The 22754-nt window shown below is 44.8% G+C and overlaps 1 protein-coding gene across 1 annotated transcript in view; it reads left to right on the top strand.

Annotated features, from left to right (window-relative positions):
* The window catches only part of LOC126471419 (outer dynein arm-docking complex subunit 3), a 355522-nt gene that overhangs the window by 166200 nt on the left and 166568 nt on the right, over positions 1-22754 (top strand). Inside the window, exon 6 of the mRNA XM_050099557.1 lies at positions 11291-11406. Coding sequence (XP_049955514.1) covers positions 11291-11406 — 116 coding nt within the window. The remainder of the gene's footprint in view (positions 1-11290; positions 11407-22754) is intronic.

Here is a 22754-nt window from a genome sequence, read left to right as displayed (position 1 = left end):
CGTTAAACTTAGTAAAAAATCCCTTAAGTGAACAATCTAGTTTCCATTTGATTAAATTTTCTTTTAAAATTGGATCTTTATCATCCCAAATCTCTAAAACTATCTCAACAAATGACAAAAAGCTTGCCGAACTAAGCTTTCGACAACCTGCATGCTCTAGTATGAAGGAATAATCAGGCCAGTTTCTCGTAATTTTCTTCACATAACTGCGCAAAAGAACTGAAGACGTGGCTTCGAATTTTATTTACTGTGTTAATATCAAACTGAAGAGATTGATGTAATCCACCACTCAGATTTTTAGCAACTAAGTGTTGATGATGGATTACTCAGTGTAGTGCAAACACCTCAGTTACATTCTGTTTTAAAGCGCAGAAACATGGCAGGTTCTTCATTTGCTGCCGCTGTTATTAAATTTGATAAAGGAATCGCTTTTATATGAAATAATCTTTCAAAACATTAAATATTGATTCACCTTTAGTGTTTGTTGTCATATTTCTCGAGAAAACAATTATTCATGGATTTCTTGATCCATAACAAAACGAATGTATTCCAATAATAGCTATTCATTACCAGGTGAAGTCGACTTGTCCAGCTGTATGGAGACATGGGTCGTTTGCAGATAACTACACCATATGGTTTCAACATTGGCACTCCCAAACAACATGACATAGATTCACCTAAATTTGTATAGCACGTGACTGTAGTCTGTTCAGAAAGTAACGAACGAGGGATCCCTAATTCTGGATCGGCAGAAGTCGATTGACTTCGGCCTGCTCAAGTTTCGTGTCCGGCCGCTGCCAACATCAGGGATGTAACACAGAACCTTGCTTAAGTGACGTCCTGTGTTGTGTCGCAAATTAAATACCTCTAGATGAGTGACGAAGCGGTTCCTGGCCCGTCTCAGGCAGCGCCAGATAGTCTTCCCATACCTCGGAGAAGGGTAAGGGGCGGTACTTTACAGAGTGGAACTAAAAGTAATTAATAATGTCGCTGAATGTTGAGGGCAGGACAGCGAAAAAAAGGGTTACTCCACCCTGTCTTTTAGCCGATGAAAACAATAACAAGCTTCAGCTCTGTGAGAAGAATTCGGAATTTTGTTTGCGACCTGCCCAAATGGGACTCACTCTCGTAGACCCCCCCCCCCCCCCCAAATTCGTTTTTCCGCTGATGTGAACCCCTTTCAGGTTGAGTCGTCCCCAGGGGGTCGATGAAGACCACTTTGGGAGTCACTGGTCTAGTGGCCAAATCCTCGAACGGCTCCATTGGGAATAATACTGCTCTTCGATTGCTGAGGTTCCTTTGTGAAATAAAAAATTAGTGTAAATTCTAGGACTAGACGTCAATCACTAGAAAATCTGAATGGTAGTAAAATTTTTGCTCATTGCTAAATATTTTAAATGACAGTAAGAGGTATTACGTTATCTTGCAGGAGGGATGTCAGGAAGCAGTGAGGCTACCGCTGCCCTCCTTAACATTACCACATGGCTGATCCACAGTTCGCAAACACAGACTGTGCTGCACGTTCACCTCATATGTTTACGAAACTTTTCTCTGTCATTACGTCCCACGCCACACCGTCGTGCTACTTGCGTTACTTACACTTCGCACAAATATCACGTCAGAGCTGCGACATTTCTTATGGTCGAAGGGAAGAAAGAACCGAGTAGATTAAAAGAAGGGCAAATAACATATTTGTCGTATTTCCTCCCCTGGTTGTTGTGGCTAAGCATACAGCACCAGCTTTAGATTATGGTTTGACGTCCCTTCGACGAGGTGTTTAGAAATAGGCACAATCTCAGAATGTGCAAGGATGAAGGAGCAATTCGGCCATATCGCGTTCAAAGAAACTTATTCGACATTCGTCGTGAGCGAAATCGGGAAACCTCAGAAGACGTAACCTAAGCGAGGTAGCGCAGTGGCAAACCAATGGCGGCTCGCATTCGGCAGGGCATAAGGCAGCAATTCAGATTTCCAGTTGCCCATCCAGGTTTATTTTTTCTGTGATTTCCCTAAATGTCTTAAAGCGAAAGTCGGGTAGTTCATTTGTCAGGGCACGGTTAATCACCCATCCCCCCCCCCCCCCTCCCCTCATCCTTCACCAGTTTCAGGCTTGTCTCCAGTCTACAGTGAGCATGTCGTCCATCATTCCTTCAGAAGACCTACATCCGAATTTGGGCAGATGCGGCTTTTGACTCTGGCGCTCCCAGTTTTTTATTTGTATTTTTTTGACATCTAGCTGCATCTATGACATCTAGCTGCAACTATGTAGCCAGTTATATGGTTATTTTATACACTGACGTGAAAAAAATTATTGGTACTCAGGTAACTCAAGTGCAAAGGTTTCCGACGCGATTATGGTCGGGAATAAACATACTCTGAACGAGGGATGGTAGTTGGATCTAGACGCATAGGACATTCCATTTCGGAAATCGGTTGGGAATTCAAAATTACGAAATCCACAGTGTCATGACTGTGCCAAGAATACCAAATTTCTGCCATTACCTTTCATGACGGACAACGCAGTTGTCGATGGCCTTCACTTAACAACCGAGAGCAGCAGCTTTTGTGTAGAGGTGTCAGTGCTAGCATACAAGCAACACTGTGTGAAATAACCGCAGAAATCAATGTGGAACGTACGACGAACGTATCTGTTAGGACACTGCGGCGAAATTTGGCGTGAATGGGCTATAGCAGCACATGACTGAGGGGAGTGCCTTTGCTAACATCATGACATTGCCTGCAGCGCCTCTTCTGGCCCTGTGACCATATCGGTTGGACCCTAGACGATTGGAAAACCGTGGCCTGGTCAGATGAGTGCCGATTTCAGTTCGTAAGAGCTGCTGACACTGTTCAAGTGTGGCAGATCCGACGAAACCATGGACTCAAGTTGTCAACAAGGCACCGTACAGCAGGTGGTGGCTCCATAATGGTGTGGGCTGTGTCTACATGGAATGGACTGGGTGCTGATCATTGACTGGAAATTGTTATGTACGACTATTTGAACGCAATTTGCAGTCATTCGTGGACTTCATTTTTCCAAACAACGATATCATGTCACTGGGCCACAATTGTTCATGATTGGTTTGAAGAATGTTCTGGAAAATTCGAGCGAATGATTTACCATCCAGATCGCCCAACATTAATCCCATCGAACATTTATATACGTAGTCAAGAGGTCAGTTCCTGCAGAAACTCCTGCACTGAGAACACTTTAGCAGTTATGGACGACTATAGATGCAGCATGGTTCAGTAATTCTTCAGGGTACTTCCAGCGAGTTGTTGAGCCCATGCCACGTAGAGTTGTTGCACTATACCGCGCAAATGGAGGTCCGACACGATATTAGGAGGCATCTCATGACTTTTTCCACCTCATTGTACAGGGTGTATCAAAAAGAATCATCCGATTTGGAACGTCTACATTTCTGAAACTACACTACTGGCCATTAAAATTGCTACACTAAGAAGAAATGCAGATGATAAACGGGTATTCACTGGACAAATATATTATACTAGAACTGACATGTGATTACATTTTCACGCAGTTTGAGTGCATAGATCCTGAGAAATCAGTACCCAGAACAACCACCTCTGACCGTAATAACGGCCTTGATACGCCTGGGCATTGAATCAAACAGAGCTTGGATGGGGTGTACAGGTACAGCTGCCCATGCAGCTTCAACACGATACCACAGATCATCAAGAGTAATGACTGGTGTATTATGACGAGCCAGTTGCTCGGCCACCATTGACCAGGCGTTTTAAATTGGTGAGAGATCTGGAGAATGTGCTGGCCAGGGCAGCAGTCGAACATTTTCTGTATCCAGAAAGGCCCTGCAACATGCGGTCGTGCATTATCCTGCCGAAATGTAGGGTTTCGCAGGGATCGAATGAAGGGTAGAGCCACGGGTCGTGAAACATCAGAAATGTAACGCCCACTGTTCAAAGTGCCGTCAATGCGAACAAGAGGTGACCGACACGTGTAACCAGTGGCACCCCATACCATCACGCCAGGTGATACGCCAGTATGGCGGCGACGAATACACGCTTCCAATGTGCGTTCACCGCGATGTCGCCAAACACGGATGCGACCATCATGATGCTGTAAACAGAACCTGGGTACATCCGAAAAAATGGCGTTTTCCCATTCGTGCACCCAGGTTCGTCGTGATATACCATCGCAGGCGCTCCTGTCTGTGATGCAGCGCCAAGGGTAACCGCAGCCATGGTCTCCGAGCTGATAGTCCATGCTGCTGCAAACGTCGTCGAACTGTTCGTGCAAATGGTTGTTGTCTTGCAAACGTCCCCATCTGTTGGCTCAGGGATCGAGACGTGGCTGCACGATCCGTTACAGCCATGCGGATAAGATGCCTGTCATTTCGACTGCTAGTTATACGAGGCCGTTGGGATCCAGCACGGCGTTCCGTATTACCCTCGTGAACCCACCGATTCCATATTATGCTAACAGTCATTGTATCTCGACCAACGCGAGAAGCAATGTCGCGATACGATAAACCGCAATCGCGATAGGCTACAATCCGACCTTTATCAAAGTCGGAAACGTGATGGTACGCATTTCTCCTCCTTACACGAGGCATCACAACAACGTTTCACCAGGCAACGCCAGTCAACTGCTGTTTGTGTATGAGAAATCGGTTGGAAACTTTCCTTATGTCAGCACGTTGTAGGTGTCGCCACCGGCGCCAACCTTGTGTGAATGCTCTGAAAAGCTAATCATTTGCATATCACAGCATCTTCTTCCTGTCGGTTAAATTTCGCGTCTGTAGCTCGTCATCTTCGTGGTGTAGCAATTTTAATGGCCAGTAGTGTAATAAACTTATACAATGAATTTTGTGTTTTGATGAACAGGGAACTCAAAGTTTTTTTCGTACCTTTTCAAGGTGTTCAATGTGTCCCCCTTGAGATGTACAGCATACGTCACTGAAGTATTCAAATTGTTCCCACACTGCAGCGAGCATGTCTTAAGTTACAGCTTCCACAGCCGCTGTTATGCAATATCTCAGCTAATTCATTGTTGCTTGTAATAGGGGCACATAAGCAGAGTCTTTTATAAACCCCCACAAGAAATAATCACATACAGTCAGGTCCGGTGACCTCGGAGGCCAGTAATGTAAGGTTTAATCAATTGATTCACTGTGACCGATCCACCATTCAGCAATCCTTTGATTTAAAAATTCCCGCACTTCCACATGCCAGAGTGACAGTTTCCCATCCATTTGGTAAATGAAGTCGTCCGAATCAGTCTCCAACTGTGGGGGAGAAGTTCTCAAGCATATCGAGATATGTGCTTCCTGTAACGGTGTTCTAGACCAATAAAAATGGACCATACACATTTTCCCGTGAAAGTGCACAAAACACATTAAATTTTGGAGAGACCCTGTCGTTTTGTACAACTTCATGTGGTTGTTCCGTATCCCATATTCTCACATTATGACGGTTCACCTTTCCATTTGAATGGAATGTTGCCTCGTCACTAAACACTATGCATGGAAGAAAACTGTCATGCTCTTTTTTGCCAAGAACGAAATTACAGAACTCGACACGTTGTTGCTTGTCACCTTTATGAAGAGCTTGCGGTAGCTGAATTTTGTATTGTTTCATGTGTAAAAGTCGACGCAACACACGCCAGACGGATCGGAGGCATTTTCAGCTGTCGAGCTGCACGGCGAACGGATTTCTGCGGACTCCTTGTGAAACTATGGCGGATGCGTTCGACGTCTGTGTCAGACACTTGTGGACGGTCCGGCGATTTGCCTTTACACAAACGACCTGTTTCTCGGAATTGTTAATGCCGTCGTCTAATGCTCTGTGCTGCAGGAGGATCCACACCATGTCTAGTACGAAAGTTACGCTGAACAGTTATTATTGGCCCATACTGCACAAAACGTAGAACACAAAATGCTTTCTGTTGTCCCGACACGATTTTTACTAGAACTGAAATGGTCGCACACTGTTGCTACCTAGTGGGAACCACGTAAAACTCGAGAGTTTGCTCTTTCGAACAGTACGTTGTTCACGCACATATCTCAATTAATATAAGTGTTATGATTTTTTAAAATCGGATGATTCTTTTTCATACAGTCCGTATACAGGAATGCAGCCCTTCTCAGCGAATTTTATTGGTGAACTCGTATCTATTCATTGGTCGAGTCATGGCGTCATATTTTGGCAACGTTTCGACGAATTTCCTATCCAACATCTTCAGGCAAAGTGTCAGGTTCATTTCCAGTTGGTTTCTTTATAGCCGCTGGACTATAGACTCCTCTGCCAAGGGCTCAATGTATGGGCCAGTCGCGTGCCTACGGAATGGATGTTGCGGCCGACTGTGGGGTTCCCACCAAGGAATACCCCGCCAACGGTTCTCAGAGTCTGTCATCACCGAGGCACTGAAAATAAAGGTACGCGACGAGCTTGTCAGTTGGGACAACGGTTTCCTGCTGAGCTCCGCATGGAATGTGGCGTTAGTAAAAATACTTAAAGAACACTCTGATGTAAAAGCAGGGAGACAGTTAGCGGAATAGACTTTATTTAACACGAGGTCTCGACTCCCAGGCCCAATCCACCCCAAGCCTATCTGTATGTGTACGAAGTTACATTGACATCTGACCATGTCCTTGATTGTTTGTTACTACTGTCTAAATAAAACAGAGGGACGAATATTTAACCACTTGTTAACTTCTTCTGAACCTAATTTACGTAAATCCCAAACTGCAGCAGCGCTAGTTTGCGTGCAGCTGTTTCGTGCAACACCACTGTGACCACAACTCACTCAGCATTAGAATTAAATGCTTTGTGTTTTATCCAGATATTGCTGATTTTGTGATTTTTCTGTAATTTATGCAAACCAGTATATGTACAATGTTTGCCAAAAAATAAAGCTACTAAAAGACATGGTCAGATGCAGTGTAGCTTCGTATATGTACTCCCCATCCGCGGGTATGTAAATGAGTTGAGTAGCAATTATTTGTGGGTGAAATAACGTCTACCAGAGTGCAATAGTGTTGTTCCTGTTTGATGTTGTTACCAGGCATAGTAGAGTATACAAAGGGCTTGCATAGTGTCAGATATTGCGTGATAATTATGAAGAACACTGACATTCCGCGTACTTGTATGAGACAGCGTTATCAGCAGGCCTTCATTTGACCAACCGGTCGAATCTGGCAATATCTAGAATTATGGGCATTTGTATGTGACAGTGTCCCAACATGGAAACGTGAAGGCAGGCATACTCGTCGTCAAAGTTCTGGCCTACCATATCTGTCCACCATAAGGGAGGATACGTGTCCGACTCATACACTAATAGCTGGTGGTCATTTCAATCTATCCTCAATATTTTGGCGTAAATACATTTCAAAGCTGTAAAACATCATCAGAAATCATCCTGCATGCTTTCTCCGCAAATTATTTTCACCAGTTAGTTCAGGAGCCCTTTCGAAGTGTAAATGATTGCGAAAACATACTTGACTTCTTAGCAACAAATAATCCCGACTAAATAGGGAGCAGCATGAAAGATACAGGGATTAGTTGCCACAAAGTCGTTGTAGGTCGACTAAAAACCGTAACATCTAAATCCACCAAAAATAAACGCAAAATGTATCTAATTAAAGAGGCAGATAAAAATTCGCTTTACGCCTTCCTAAGAGACAGTCTCCACTCCTTCCAGTCCGACTATGTAAGCATAGACCACATGTGGATTAAATTCAAAGAAATATTATCGACGGCAGTTGAGAGATATATACCAAATAATTAATAAGAGATGGTACTGATCCACCATGGTACACAAAACAGGTCAGAACACAGTTGCAGAAGCAACAAGAACGCATACCAAATTTAAAAGAACTCAAAATGCCCAAACTGGCAATGTTTTACAGAAACTTGAAATTCAGTGCGAATTTTAATAGTTTCCACAACGAAACACTATCCTCGTATCTGGCATAAAATCAAAAGAGATTCTGGTTGTATGTAATGTATAACAGCGGCAAGATGCAATCAATACCTTCAATACGCGATAGCAACGGTAACGTTATTGATGATACTGCCACTAAAGCAGAGTTACTAAACACGGTTTTCTGAAATTCCTTCACCAAAGAAGATGAAGTAAATGTTCCAGAATTCGAATCGAGAACAACTTCCAACATGGGTAACTTAGACGTAGATATGCTGGGTGTAACGAAACAGCTTAAATCACTTAATAAAGGCAAAGCCACTGTTCCAGATCCGCATCTAAAGATTGCACAATTGCACAGATCACACCAGTGCTCAAGAAACGAAATGCGCTCATTGCTTAAAAAAGGAAGGTAAATTTCAGACCCATATCAGTAACGTCGATTTGCAATAGGATTTTGCAACATATACTGTCTTCGAACACTATGAATTACCTCAAAGTAAACGATTTATCGACAAATAGCCAATAGGGATTCAGAAAATACAGTCCTGTGAAACACAACTAGCTCTTTACTCTTATGAAATAAGGAGTGCTATCGACAGGGGGATGTCAAATTTATTCCATATTTTCGAATTTACCTAAGCCTTTTGACACCGTTCCTCACAAAACACCTCTAATCAAACTGAATGCCTACTTCGTATCGTCTCAGTCGTCCGATGGTACTCATGATTTCCTGCCAGAAAGGCCACAGGTCATATTGATTGACGGAAAGTGATCAAGTAAATCAGAAGTAATAGCTTGCATTCGCCTAGAAAATGTTATAGTTCCTCTGTTGCCTCCTGATTTATATAAACGACTTCGGAGATAATCTGACCAGCTTTTGTAGCACTATGACAGCTAACAAAGGAATGAATGTTGGAAATATCGTCTGCTACAATATGTACACGGGGACGCACAGCGATGCTACGTGTGGTTTGCAGATGAAAGTCCATTGTGTGCGCCTCCCACTTCTCGCAACTGAACTGCAGTCAACTTGCTTACCTAGCGTCTCATAGACGTTGCCCCAATTGGTTTCTTCTTCGTTGGTCGCGAACTCTAACGCTTGTGCGATAAACAATGCATAATACTGTGGCACGTGGGTAGGTTTAATTGCCAAACAAAGTTATTAAAACAGTTTCTAGAGCCAGTGTGTCGTTCATACAAGATTTCCGGTCATTAATCATTAGTTCTCGACCACCGCAAAAGTCAGAAAATGCTTCGCACGATCTTAGAATTCGCGTGAGATCGCACAAGTATCTTTTCCGCAGCAGATTTAACAGTTAGTTCTCTCTTTAAGCGAAGATGCACTTCACACACTAGTAAGCGTGTTGCTACCCTGAAAACCGACCGTAGACTGGTTCAAATGGCTCTGAGCACTATGGGACTTAACATCTGAGATCATCAGTCCCCTCGAACTTAGAACTACTTAAACCTAACTAACCTAAGGATATCACACACATCCATGCCCGAGGCAGGATTCGAACCTGCAACCGTAGCAGTCGCGCGGTTCCGGACTGAAGCGCCTAGAACCGCTCGGCCACCGCGGCCGGCGACCGTAGACTGCGTTGGATTAACACACCATCGCACAAGTACGTCATCCGAGGCAATTTTTCAACAGACTGGTTCGCCTTTACATGTGATCAGATGTGGTGTATGGATTCATGTATTACCTCATCGGAAACCGATCGTCGACTAGTAATGAGCTATCTTAGCTCTCTGACGCCTGCCCTCTCACGGTGTACTTTTGACTGGCTCATCCTTTTTACCAATAAGTACTAACAGTAAGTAAAATGTGTAATTAGAATTTCTTGATGAATAGAATGATATTGAAATTATTATTAACAAGTTCTCAGTGCAAGTAACGTCATCAGCACGTTTGGAGCTATATATTAACATCTAAAACGTAAATACAAATAATAAACATATTTGGGAACTTTCACGTAATTCCTCATAGGGAAGTGTTGTAGTTTATGTTAATTAAAGCACGTTTGAGTAGACTGCAGTGAGGTCTGGGGCAGTTTCATCTTGGGAAACGTCATCCGTGGTACCGACTAACATCAGATCCATGGAATATGCTTGGTCCCCTGCAATATCTACATTACATGAGACCGTAATTCGTTCTTATATAGTAATAACGGAATTATGACACTGTGGCTCGTTCCATTACATAGATATACGCATATTTGATGGTGGAAAGTAGACAGACTAATGCATAAGCGTTTTAGGGTCACGCAGTACATACATCTGACCTGAAATAGGGTGACGTCATTGTTAGGCTATGTTCTATGGACTTGCATCACTTGCTTTGTGGTAAGTTGTGAGTACATTTGGTAACTGACACTCAATGACATATCTTCAGCTTGCGTTAGAATATGGTTTCAGAAACAGGTTTTACGATATGTGGCTGAGTTTTGACGACATATGCGCCAGAGTTGATCCGTTCTTGTTTGTGCCTATCTCCTTCGATTTTGGAGGCTACCGATCACTGAGGGTTTATTCTGCTCTGTTAACGTTCGCTGGTGACTTTCCTTGATACCAGTAACATATACCATCTTCATCCTGAACGTTGTTGTACTTGGTGACTTGTGGAAAACTGTAGGGTTCTCCATCTTCATCTATCTCTGACGGAGGAGTATCCGGTAGACAACCTAATGCACTGCACACTAATTCTGTAACTGCTATGACCAATACCATTCACAGCACACAAAAGTTCGTAGTTCTCACGTCACAAAGAAGCTGCTTTGGAACATATGTTACCACACTTTGAAACCCATTTTAGTCATCAAATTTTCGCAGACTCTTGCGTAGGCGGCAGTGACGGCTGTTGTGTAGACGGAGCTTGAAATTCTGTTTCTCCACAAACAGTGATAGCCATTCAGTCAGTCACAAAATTATTCTTAATTTTTGTGATCCTGTTTTTCAAGGGAATCTTAATTTTTCGTTTAGAGCATGAAGAACTGACTCTGAAGTAGAAAGCTCAGTTTTTTCTGTTGTTCTTAGTAACCTTTCATTGTCTGTTTGACTTAAGTGTTTTTGTACCAGAATGTTTCTGAAATCCTGTTATTTTTTCGTCCACAATTTTTGTCATATGGCAGCAAATATTTCCCTTTCGGCATTTAAACTTATTTCATATTGTCCCGCTCCTGTTTCTCTTCTTCATAATACATAAGATAAATCAACTACTCATTAATATTGCTGACTTTTTACTTTGTTCGTGGTAATCACCAAGTTGTCAATGGTTTCTACTATTTCAGAAAGTCATTTACTATTACCATTGAATTCATGAAATGTTTATTGTCAAGTTTTAAAAAGAGATATGATAAAAATTTTCTGTTAATATTTTTGCAGGAGATAAACAAAGAGGCAATGGATCTCCGAGACATGACAAAAGGGACGCTGGTGAAACAAGAAACGATAGCTCTGAACGCTGGGAAACTCAGGGAGAGACAGCTCCAGGAATTCAGGTGTGACTTTTTCAGGGAAACTTAACTGTAATCTTCCACGTTCTTCCTTATTATGTGACATGTATTATGTGTTTTTTTTTCATTTGACTAAAATCATCTGGACAGATAGCACTTCATTTGTCCGCTGTTACGTTCTTTCGGTGCATGATAAATATACCGCAGACTCAGAGTAGTCCGAACTAGACGGCAATATCTAAAAACTGCTAATACCAAACCAGCTTCACTTATGTTTCTTCATGTTTGTATCAGTAACACTCATAGCCAACAGTCTTATTCCATACGCTTCCTAATCAGTAATCATTCTTTTCAACATTGTTTTATTGTTATACACTGCCTGACAAAAAAGTAAAGCACTCGGAATGGTAAGCAGAAACGAAATGAAATTTCACAGTTTGAGAGTGTACGTGAGGTTATTTCAGCGATTACAATATCGAGCCAAATTTACAAAGAACTTGGTAGTATGAGTCAGTACGAAGTTGCACCTCCTCTAGCTGGATGCATGCACTGATTCGGTTGAGAAGCATGGCATAAGCTGTTATATCAAGGGAATGGAGATGACGTCTGACTTGGCTCCATCGGGGACAGCTCTGGCTCGACCGTACCTCAGTATGTCAGGTCGTTGAGACACGTGTCAAGTGTGAGCGAGCATTGTTTTGTTGAGAAATGGCACCACAATCCTGTCACACGAGGGGTGTCGCAGGACACCCGTCACGTACCGCTGTGCTGTCAAACTTCCCTCTATCAGTACCAGTCGTGACTGTACAACTTCCTTTGCACGCTTTGTGATTTTTTATCGGATACAGGAAATAGGAACAGATGCCGTTCACGGACAGAGGATTCAGATATTAATTTGTTCTACATCTAATAAGAAACAGTCAAAGTAATATATAACCTTTGCTGAATCTGCAACGTCAGTTGATAACAGTAGAGCCGGCCGGGGTGCACGAGCGGTTCTAGGCGCTACAGTCTGGAACCGCGCCATCGCTACGGTCGCAGGTTCGAATCCTGTTTCGGGCATGGATGTGTGTGATGTCCTTAGGTTAGTTAGGTTTAAGTTGTTCTAAGTTCCAGGGGACTGATGATCTCAGAAGTTAAGTCCCATAGTGCTCAGAGCCATTTGAACCATTTGATAACAGTAGATTTGTGTGTTGAAATATGCTCTGATCAACCAAAACATTATAACCACTGCTCACCGCGACATTGGAGTCCGCCAAGTGGCTTTGCGGCGGTGTGACGCGGAAGCAAAAGTATACTGAAGAGCGAAAGAAACTGGCGCACCTGCCTAATATCGTGTAGGGCCCATACGAGCACGCAGAAGTGCCGCAACACGACGTGGCATCGACTCGACTAATGTCTCAAGTGGTGCTGGAGGGAAATGACACCATGAATCCTGCAGAGCGGTCCATAAATCCGTAAGAGTACGAGGGGGTGGAGATCTCTTCTGAAAATCACATTGGAAGGCATCCCAGATATGTATAATAATGTTCGTGTCTGGGAGTTTAGGGGCCAGCGTAAGTGTTTAAACTCAGAAGAGTGTTCCTGGAGCCACCCTGTATCAATTCTGGACGTGTAGGATGTCGCATTGTCCTGCTGGAATTGCACAAGTCCGACGGAATGCACATTGGGCATGACAGGATGACAGTGATCCGACAGAATGCTCACGACGTGTGTGTCACCTGTCACAGTCGTATCTAAACGTATCATGGGTCTCATATCACTCCAACGGCACACGTCCCACACCATTACAGAGCCACTGTCAGTTTGAACAGCCCCGCTGACATGCAAGGTCCATGGATTCATGAGATTGTCTCCATACCCGTTCACGACCATCCGCTCGATACAATCTGAAACGAGACTCGTCCGACGAGGCAACAGGTTTCCAGTCATCAACAGCACAATGTCAGTGTTTTGATCCCAGGCGAGTCGTAAAGCTTTGTGTCGTGCAGTCATCAAGGGTACACGAGTGGGCCCTCAGCTCCGCAAGCCCTTATCGATGATGTTTCGTTATATGGTTCGCACGCTGACGCTTATTGATGGCCCAGCACTGAAATCTACAGCAATTTGCGGAAGGGTTGCACTTCTGTCACGTTGAACGATTACGTTCAGTCGTCGTTGATCTTGTTCCTGCAGGATCTTTGTTCGCTCGCAGCGATGTTTGAGATTTGATGTTCCACTGAATTCCTGATATTCACGGTACAATCGTGAAATGGTCGTATGGGAAAATACTCACTTCATCGCTTCCTCGTGCGCCGACTGTAACATCACATTCAAACTCACTTAAATCGTGATAACCTGCCATTGTAGCAGCAGTAACCGATCTAACAACTGCGCCAGACACTTGTCTTATACAGGCGTTGCCGACCGCACCGCCGTATTCTGCCTGTTTATATATCAACATATTTAAATACGCATGCCGATGCCAGTTTCTTTGGCGCTTCATTGTTTGTAAGTGAAGCAGACACGGACGGTGAATCACCCTAGCGCAGATACGAGCTGCAAATGGGGAAATCCACTGAGATAAGCGACTTTGACAAAAGGCAGATTATTATAACGCACAACTTGCGAACGAGTATCTCGATAACGGCGAAGCTCGTCGAATGTTCACGTGCTACTGTCGTGAGCATCTACGGAAAGAGATAGGACACTAGGCGCTATATGGTTGGACGTCCACGACTCTTCATAGAACATGGGGTTCGTAGGCTTGTCTGCTCTGTAAAGCAGGATAGATGGTGATCTGTGGTATCTACGCCGAAAGAGCACAATGCTGGTGCACGCACAAGTCTTTCGGAGTAGACCGTTCATCGTACGTTTTTCAACATGGAGCTCTTCAGCAGACCACCCTGTGGTACCGCGCGCCGCGGAATTTGAATCCGCGCCAGACGTCACGGACGTCGAAGACCCCTACAGGTCTCTGCACCATCGCGCGTAAGCTGTGGCGTCGCGCGCCTCCTGCCCCACATTTAATGTGAGGGCGCCACAATGGAACACGTGGTCCAAGCGGCCAATAGCGGCGCCCCCGATCGTGTATTTAAGCGCCTGCCTCTCGCTCAGCCAGGGGATGCCTACCGGGACTCCATTCACACCCAGGTTGGCGGCCACGACCTTACCCTCCAATCTCCTGATGACATCTCTCGCACTGCTGCCTTCCTGCACCAGACCTTGTCTGACGCCATCGCCACCCATATCCCCACCAAAGCCATCCACCCTCACCGCCCCGCCCTGCCTCCACAGGCCGTCCTTCTCCTTAGAGAGTCCCGCCGCCTCTACCGCTCTTTTCTCCGCACTCGTGACTGGGATACACTTACCCGCCACCGGCAATTACGATGACACATCCGCAACCTGCTTACTGCGAAGAAACGCCGTGCCTGGCGCCAGACATGTACACAACTCAACACCACGCTCCCCATAAACTCTTCCAAGTAATGGTCTGCTTTCCACCGTCTTACTGGGAACCGCCCCACCCCCCACTACCCTCTCCTCCTTAAAGACCGTCCCTTTCCTGACAACCTCAGTAAGGCCAACCACTTTGCCTCTCACCTCTCTGATGTTTTTTCCATCCCAGATGATCCCCACTTTGATTATTCCCTCTTCCCTGACGTCATGGACCATACGAATACCTCTGTTCCTCCCCTTGCTCCTAGCTTCCAGTACTTGGGCCACACACCACCATCTGAACTTAACACTCCCATCACTACACAGGACATCAGCCTCACACTCCGCACTAAACGCAACACTGCTCCTGGCCACGACTGCGTTACCTACCGCCACCTCAAACACTACCCTCCATCCTTCCTTTCAATCCTTGCCACCCTCTACAATGTCATCCTTGCCACTGGCTTGTATCCCGACCTGTGGAAAACCTCCCATATCCTGATGTTCTCCAAACCCAACAAGGCTCCATCTGATGCCTCTTCCTATCGTCCTATCTGTCTCACATCGGTGAGGCCTCCTCCCAAACACCCAATGTGGCTTTTGACCTTCCTTCTCTGCTGATGACCAACTCCTCCGCCTCACTCATCTGCTCTCCCTCCAGCTTAACTCCCGTCGCTCCGCCATTTTTGTCTCCCTTGACCACAAAAAGGCCTACGACCGTGTCTGGCATCCCGGTCTCCTGTTTAAACTCCAAACCTACGCCCTTCCTATCAACTACATCCATCTGGTGGCCTCCTTCCTCTCCCACTGCCCCTCCTATGTTACCATCCATAATGCCAATTCCCACACCTTCTACCCCTCTGCAGGTGTGCCCCAGGGCTCTGTCCTCTCCCCTCTGCTCTACCTCCTGTACATGGCAGATATGCCCCAAAGCCCCCCCCCCCCTCCAGTACACCTCTTGCAATATGCTGATGACACCGCATTCCTCGCCCTCGCTCCTACCCTCCAACGGTCCCAACGCCTTCTCCAGAATCACCTTGACCTTTTTGCTGCATGGTGTAACCAGTGGCTCCTGAAACTCAATTCTTCGAAGACCCAGGCAATCATTGTAGGTCGTACCACTCGCTCCTTCCGGCTCCTCGATTTCTCCCTTACTGTCTGCGCCCGTCCTGTCCACCTCACCCCCACTCTCACCTACCTTGGCCTCACCATTGACCATCACCTCACCTGGATCCCTCATCTCCGCTCCATCCAATCCAAAGCCCACAACCACCTCCGACTCCTCAAACTCCTCTCTGGCCGGACATGGGGGTTGCACCCCTCTACCATCCTCCACACCTACAAATCCTTAATCCATCCCATCCTCTGTTATGACAGTCCTGCCTGGATATCTGCCCCCCCCCCCAAATTCTATAAGTCCCTCCAGATCCTTGAGCATCATGCACTCCGCCTCGCCTTCCGTATACGCCTCCCGTCCCCCATGCGGATCCTCTATCATCTCATTCCTTTCCCCCATCTGCTCCTATTCCTCGAACATATCCGCATCCTCTACACCTACCGCTGTCTTGAACCCCCTCACCCCCTGGTTGCTCCACTCCTCTCCCATCCCCGCCCCCTGCCACGTCTTCACCGTTGTGTCCCCCCTACCCTCCATCTCTACACCCTACATCTCCTTTCCCACAACTCCCCCTCCCGGATGATGCCCTCTCTCCCTCCATTTATCCCTCCTATCAACTCTGATCCTCACTCCCCCTCCTTTCCTTTGTCCTTTTCCCAGGCTCCCTCTCCCCCCCTTCCCTTCTCTTTCTTCCCCACCTCCCCTCTCTTTGCCCCCTTCTCTCCCCCGAGTCCTTTTACATTTCCATCCTCTGCCTCCTCTCATTCCCTCTCGTGTCTGCCCTTCTCCCCCTTTATTAGTCCTCTCCCTCCTTGGTTCTCCCCCCCCCCTTTTCGTTTTTTCCTCTCCTCCCTTCTTGTTTTTCCCCCTCCTCCAGGTCCCCCCCCCCATCTGCCTTTGCCTCGGGAGTGCCATATTTGTGCCGCCATTTTGGTGCAGTGTTTTACAGTGTGTGTTTTTCCAGTGAGTGTTTCGTGTTGTGTCTTTTGGGAAGTGTAGCGAACAGCCATCATACTGTCGCTGGGTGTGATTTTTTTATCCCTTGCGAACAGAAACCAGACCGTCGCCCTGTTTTTTTTTTAATTGTGTGTCTACTATGTTACTTGTCTGATTCCTGTGCATTTTATCAACATTGCCAACCCCCTTTTGCTTTCTGTTTTAACTTTCCGCATTTTTACGCCATTTTACACTTTAAGTCACCATTTTATCGCCTGTTTTTCCTTGTTTCTTTCTTCTTCCTTTTTTAAAAAAAAAGTCTGTAGGCTGTAGAGCAGCGTAATAAGCTGCTGCCAGCCCGCCCCCTTCGGGGGGAATTGAAAATAAATAAAGAAGAAAAAAAAGCTCAGCCAGCGAATCTAATCGTTGCGTGCGTCTTGACATATCGCCTCGATAACAGACAACGTGTTTATCCTTCTTTGTTTTCATTACTAGTGGACGTCTCGGACTCGTTTGGTTGTCTCTGTTACTCGGTTGCTTCTTGCGTGTTGTCGTCGTAAGGTCTGTCTCGATCGGCCGTCGTTGTTTCGTTTCCGACCTTTCCGTTGTTTGTTTGTTCGCGGGCCGCTCTCCGTTTGGTCCCGGCGCGCTTTCTCGGCACCCCTGCGACCGTTCCGGTCGCGGTTACAACACACCCGTATGGGTTCACATGTAGACCCAACGACATCGTTAGTTACGATTGTAGTGGGCACGGAACTATCGCGATCCGTCAGTCGATCAATGGAAACTTGTCGGCTCTTCAGGCGAATCTCATTTCTGCTTCACTAGATCGATGGTTGTCTCCACAAACGCCGTGTAGCGCGCTGCAGATGCACAAACGCATTCTGGTGGGAACGGTGTTATACTACGGGAGACATTCTATTGCGCTTGCGTAGGACCTGTGTTAGTAATCGAAGACACGCAGACAGATGCGAACCACGTGCATCGCTCGATTTCTTCCACGACGGGGATGTCATCTTTCAGCAGTATAAGTGTCCGTGTCTCGGAGGCAGAATTATGCTAATGTGGTTTGAGGAGTATTATAGTGAACTCACGTTGATGTCTCGGCGACCAAATTCGCCTGATGTAAGTTTATGTCTCCACGCTCGTCGTCAAATGTGGGGTGTCTAGGAATCTTGCTTACTCGGATAGCTAGACAACATTCAAACAAATCATATTAATGAGTTTATTACAATAAGTAAAGATACAACACTTTGCTGTTACACAGATGTCTCGCAAGCAAGGGCGACATACGATATAATCAAATTTCCTCAGTATAGATAATTCGAGTCTGAGCTACACAGAGAGTACAAGCGGAGTCACTGGTGTTGCTGCATCTATACGAGAGCCTAATCTTGAAGCTGCTATTCAACTGTGGCGTCACCAGTCGGTCGTGGCGCTTATATCCTCTTCACATAGGGGTCGCTGCTGTCTAGTTGTCGTCCTCGAGAGGGGTCGGTCAGTGTGCGATTGGCTGACCTCTTCTCATAGCCATCTCTTCTCTATCGTTGCCGACTGGTGTGCCGGCGCTCGACTCTACGCTGTAGCAGTAAGTCTTATAGAGCCCATCTCGGTCGCTATCGGGCGCCATCACCGCGTGCGCAAATGAGCGATCCGTTATTTACGCGAACGACTTGACGTGTGCGTAGGCTTGTAATGCCACATACTTTCACAAATCTACCAACAACGTGTCGGGTCCTCGATATGTAGAATGAATTATGTATTCCGTTCCAAAGTGCACAGCCGGCCGGTGTGGCCGAGCGGTTCTAGGCGCTTCAGTCTGGAACCGCGCGACCGCTACGGTCGCAGGTTCGAATCCTGCCTCGGGCACGTATGTGTGTGATGTCCTTAGGTTAGTTAGCTTTAAGTAGTTCTTAGTTCTAGGCGACTGATGACCTCAGAATTAAGTCCCATAGTGCTCAGAGCCATTTGAACCATTTTTTTTTTTCCAAAGTGCACAAACAAGCTATCAAATGGTTCAAATGGCTCTGAGCACTATCGACTTAATTTTGAGGTCATCAGTTGCCTAGAACTTAGAACTAATTAAACCTAACTAACCTAAGGACATCACACACATCCGTGCCCGAGGCAGGATTCGAACCTGCGACCGTAGCGGTCGCTCGGTTCCAGACTGTAGCGCCTAGAACAAGCTATTAAGCAGGTGGTCATAATGTTTTGGTTCATCAGTGTATATAGATACAAAGGTTTACAGGTCGGTCAGTCTTCAATAGAATGAGTATTCCATAGATGACGATCCCTGACCTCTACGAAAGTCTGTAAATTTTACGAAATGGCAATCGTACAAAATGAGGTCTGTGCGTCGATGTTTGAACTTACGTAGACCCCCGCTTGAGTTCCAGAGAGGTGACTCTTGCGTATTAGTGGTAGCGGCGTAAGCGTTCGCGGCAGCGTCCTGGTGCAGCGGTGGTGGCTGCGTGGGTGGCAGCGCCGCGGCCAATACCGCAGGCACCACACCGATTGCCTCTACAGAACGCTGGAGGCATTGGGACCTCTCCCCGGGTCGCCGATTATCCTGGCTAGAGCAGAACCGTGATTCGTCGCTGAACACAACACGATGCCATACACCGGCAATTCGGGACTCTCGTTCAAGGCACGACTCCAAACGCAACCGTTACTATCGTGCAATTTTGTCATATGATGACATGTTGGAGACCGTGGCTGTTGTTTTAAGCCAAATATTGATGGTGTTAGGACAGCAACCAGCCACAAATTTACTTTGAGTTCCTTTATTCAAAGGAAACCGTTACCGGTTTCGAATCGTTGTGAGTCATCATCAGACGGTTTACACGCTTTCTTTCTGACATTTGGTGTGTTTTTATAGATTAATTGTCCTAAAATATGAATAAAACATAATTATAAACACGCCACACACAGATGGTTGCGTTACAGATTTTCATTGCATGTGACTTACGTGAAACGTCGGTTTCGTGTTTTTGTTTTCATAACGTTCGTCCAATCGATGTAAATGCATTCCCACTGCATCCTCGTTGTTGCACACGTAATAGTTCTCACTGTACACTTTAGATTTGTCGCTGAGATCATTTCAACCACGCACCACATGTTTTGATACATACAAAGAGCTTACAAACATATGAGTATCACAGATGCTATGATATATCGTAACATTTGACGATGATGTCCTATGTTTGGAAAGGATCATATATTCATTTACAAAACTGTAATGCCTTTTACATTAGTACAGAGACATTGATTTTTTAAATCTGATATTGTTAAATTAATTATAAAGTTTTTTATATATATTTAGAACTGTATAGGTAAAATAGTATATTATTTTATTACATTTGGCATCATGAGAATTATAGTAACATATAAATTTGCTACTTGATCTGCAGATAGGTGTATTAATATTATTTACTTTGGAGGCTGGAAAGTAATTTTTGGAAATTTTTCAGGAAAGTGGTGTTAACGAACTCTGTTTGTTCGTTAAGGATATAGTCTGCGGTGCTGTTTTTGTGCGTGTGTATTTCTAATTCTTCTAATATATTCATAGTGGCTCCTTTTTCTAGACGCAAAATTTTTAAGTTATCCGCAATGTTTCCCACTGAATGGTTTTCTGCAGCAATATGGGCTGCAAATGCTGATTTGTTCAAGTTACCAAGTCTTAGAGCATCAATATGATCTTTGTATCTAATTTCAAAACTTCTGCCTGTCTGTCTAATGTACAATTTTGGGCATGTATCACATTTGAGTTTGTATATTCCTGATTTACGGTAGGGACTCTTGGAGGTATTTACATCGTGGATTACTTTTTGTTGTAATTTATTATTTGTGGAAAAGCTGATTCTGATTTTTTCCTCTTTTTAAATACGTTTGCTATTTGGTATGAAAGTAGGCCTATGTATGGGAGAGTAGCATATTTAGGTTTGGCTACTCCAAAGCAAATAATATTAATACACCTATCTGCAGATCAAGTAGCGAATTTATATGTTACTATAATTCTCATGATGCCAAATGTAATAAAATAATATACTATTTTACCTATACAGTTCTAAATATATATAAAAAACTTTATAATTAATTTAACAATATCAGATTTAAAAAAATCAATGTCTCTGTACTAATGTAAAAGGCATTACAGTTTTGTAAATGAATATATGATCCTTTCCAAACATAGGACATCATCGTCAAATGTTATGATATATCATAGCATCTGTGATACTCATATGTTTGTAAGCTCTTTGTATGTATCAAAACATGTAGTGCGTGGTTGAAATGATCTCAGCGACAAATCTAAAGTGTACAGTGAGAACTATTACGTGTGCAACAACGAGGATGCAGTGGGAATGCATTTACATCGATTGGACGAACGTTATGAAAACAAAAACACGAAACCGACGTTTCACGTAAGTCACATGCAACGAAAATCTGTAACGCAACCATCTGTGTGTGGCGTGTTTATAATTATGTTTTATTCATATTTTAGGACAATTAATCTATAAAAACACACCAAATGTCAGAAAGAAAGCGTGTAAACCGTCTGATGATGAATCACAACGATTCGAAACCGGTAACGGTTTCCTTTGAATAAAGGAACTCAAAGTAAATTTGTGGCTGGTTGCTGTCCTAACACCATCAACATTTGTCTTCGTTACTACCGTGATGTTAATGGCGGCCTACGCACCGCGAGCTAATCCCTCGTCTGGCTGCTGCAATGGTGCGGGATGGCACAGAATGTCGCAGGGAATCCGTGACTTGTTCTCTGGTGGTAGTCATAGATGTGAAGATATTACAGTGTGCTCGGTGCACAATACGGCGCTCCTGCAGTGTGGTTGTCACGCGTGGCCGACCGGAAACTTGAGTACGAGTATGGTTACCTTCATGTCTCCGTGCTGACCGACATCGAGCCATTGACACATCCAAATGCCCATATATCTGGATATTGTCCGATTCGACCAGCTGACAAAATTGATGGTCGGTCGGTCGGTTGGTTGATCTGGGAGGGGGGACCAAGCAGCGAGGTCATAGGTCCCAACAGATTAGGGAAGGATGGGGAAGAAAGTCACCTATGCCCTTTCAATCCCGGCATTTTCCTGAAGCGATTTAGGGAAATCACGGAAAACCTAAATGAGGGTGGCCGAACGCGGGTTTGAACCGTCGTCCTCCCGAACGCGAGTCCAGTGTGGTAACCACAGCGCTACCTTGCTCGGTGGGCCAAATTGAGACCCATATTGAGGCCTGTTTCAAAGGTTATCAGTTGTGCCCTCTTCGTGTCCTTGACGTTGATCTCTCAGCATCTGACACTGTCCTCTTCCCTTTTATACCCTTCGAGGCTTGAAACAACGATTAAAACGATTAACACGCGCAGTACTCACTGCACTCTGGTGGCTGTTCTACTTGTCACAGAGAAGTGCAACTCTTATTAGCTCGCTACCTATGAATGGTGAGTATGTTGAAACTAATTTAGGATTGGTAACTAAATTGATATTAAACTCTGTTACGATGTGTGTGAATGCTTCCAGCTGAACACCACAGTTTAACACCCTTGTATATTATGTTGCATTGCACTTATTGTTCGGACACTGTGCACACTGGAAACACCATCGTATTGTTCAACTTAGAATAGCCCTGGTTATATTTACTAAATGAGGGTCGCCTAGCCGCGGGAAATTTAGTAGCAAATCGTGTTCACAAATGTAAAATGAGTTTACAATTTCCAAAACCTGTATTATTTCTTAAAATCAGCAATACGAGTCCTGTTGAAATGTCACTCTTAAAAACAATGAAAACTAACATGAAAACTGAAGTTAAATATGGTGGGAGATAGAGTGAAAGAAGAAAAAATAAGTGTTCACCTACACAACTCGCATTTGCAAATTAACAAGGGATATACTGACACACTGAG

Source organism: Schistocerca serialis, chromosome 3 (assembly GCF_023864345.2).
Source record: "Schistocerca serialis cubense isolate TAMUIC-IGC-003099 chromosome 3, iqSchSeri2.2, whole genome shotgun sequence".
In the NCBI taxonomy this organism is placed as follows: domain Eukaryota; kingdom Metazoa; phylum Arthropoda; class Insecta; order Orthoptera; family Acrididae; genus Schistocerca; species Schistocerca serialis.
Note: the sequence above shows the minus strand (reverse complement) of the source record. Positions and strands in the feature narration are given on the sequence as shown.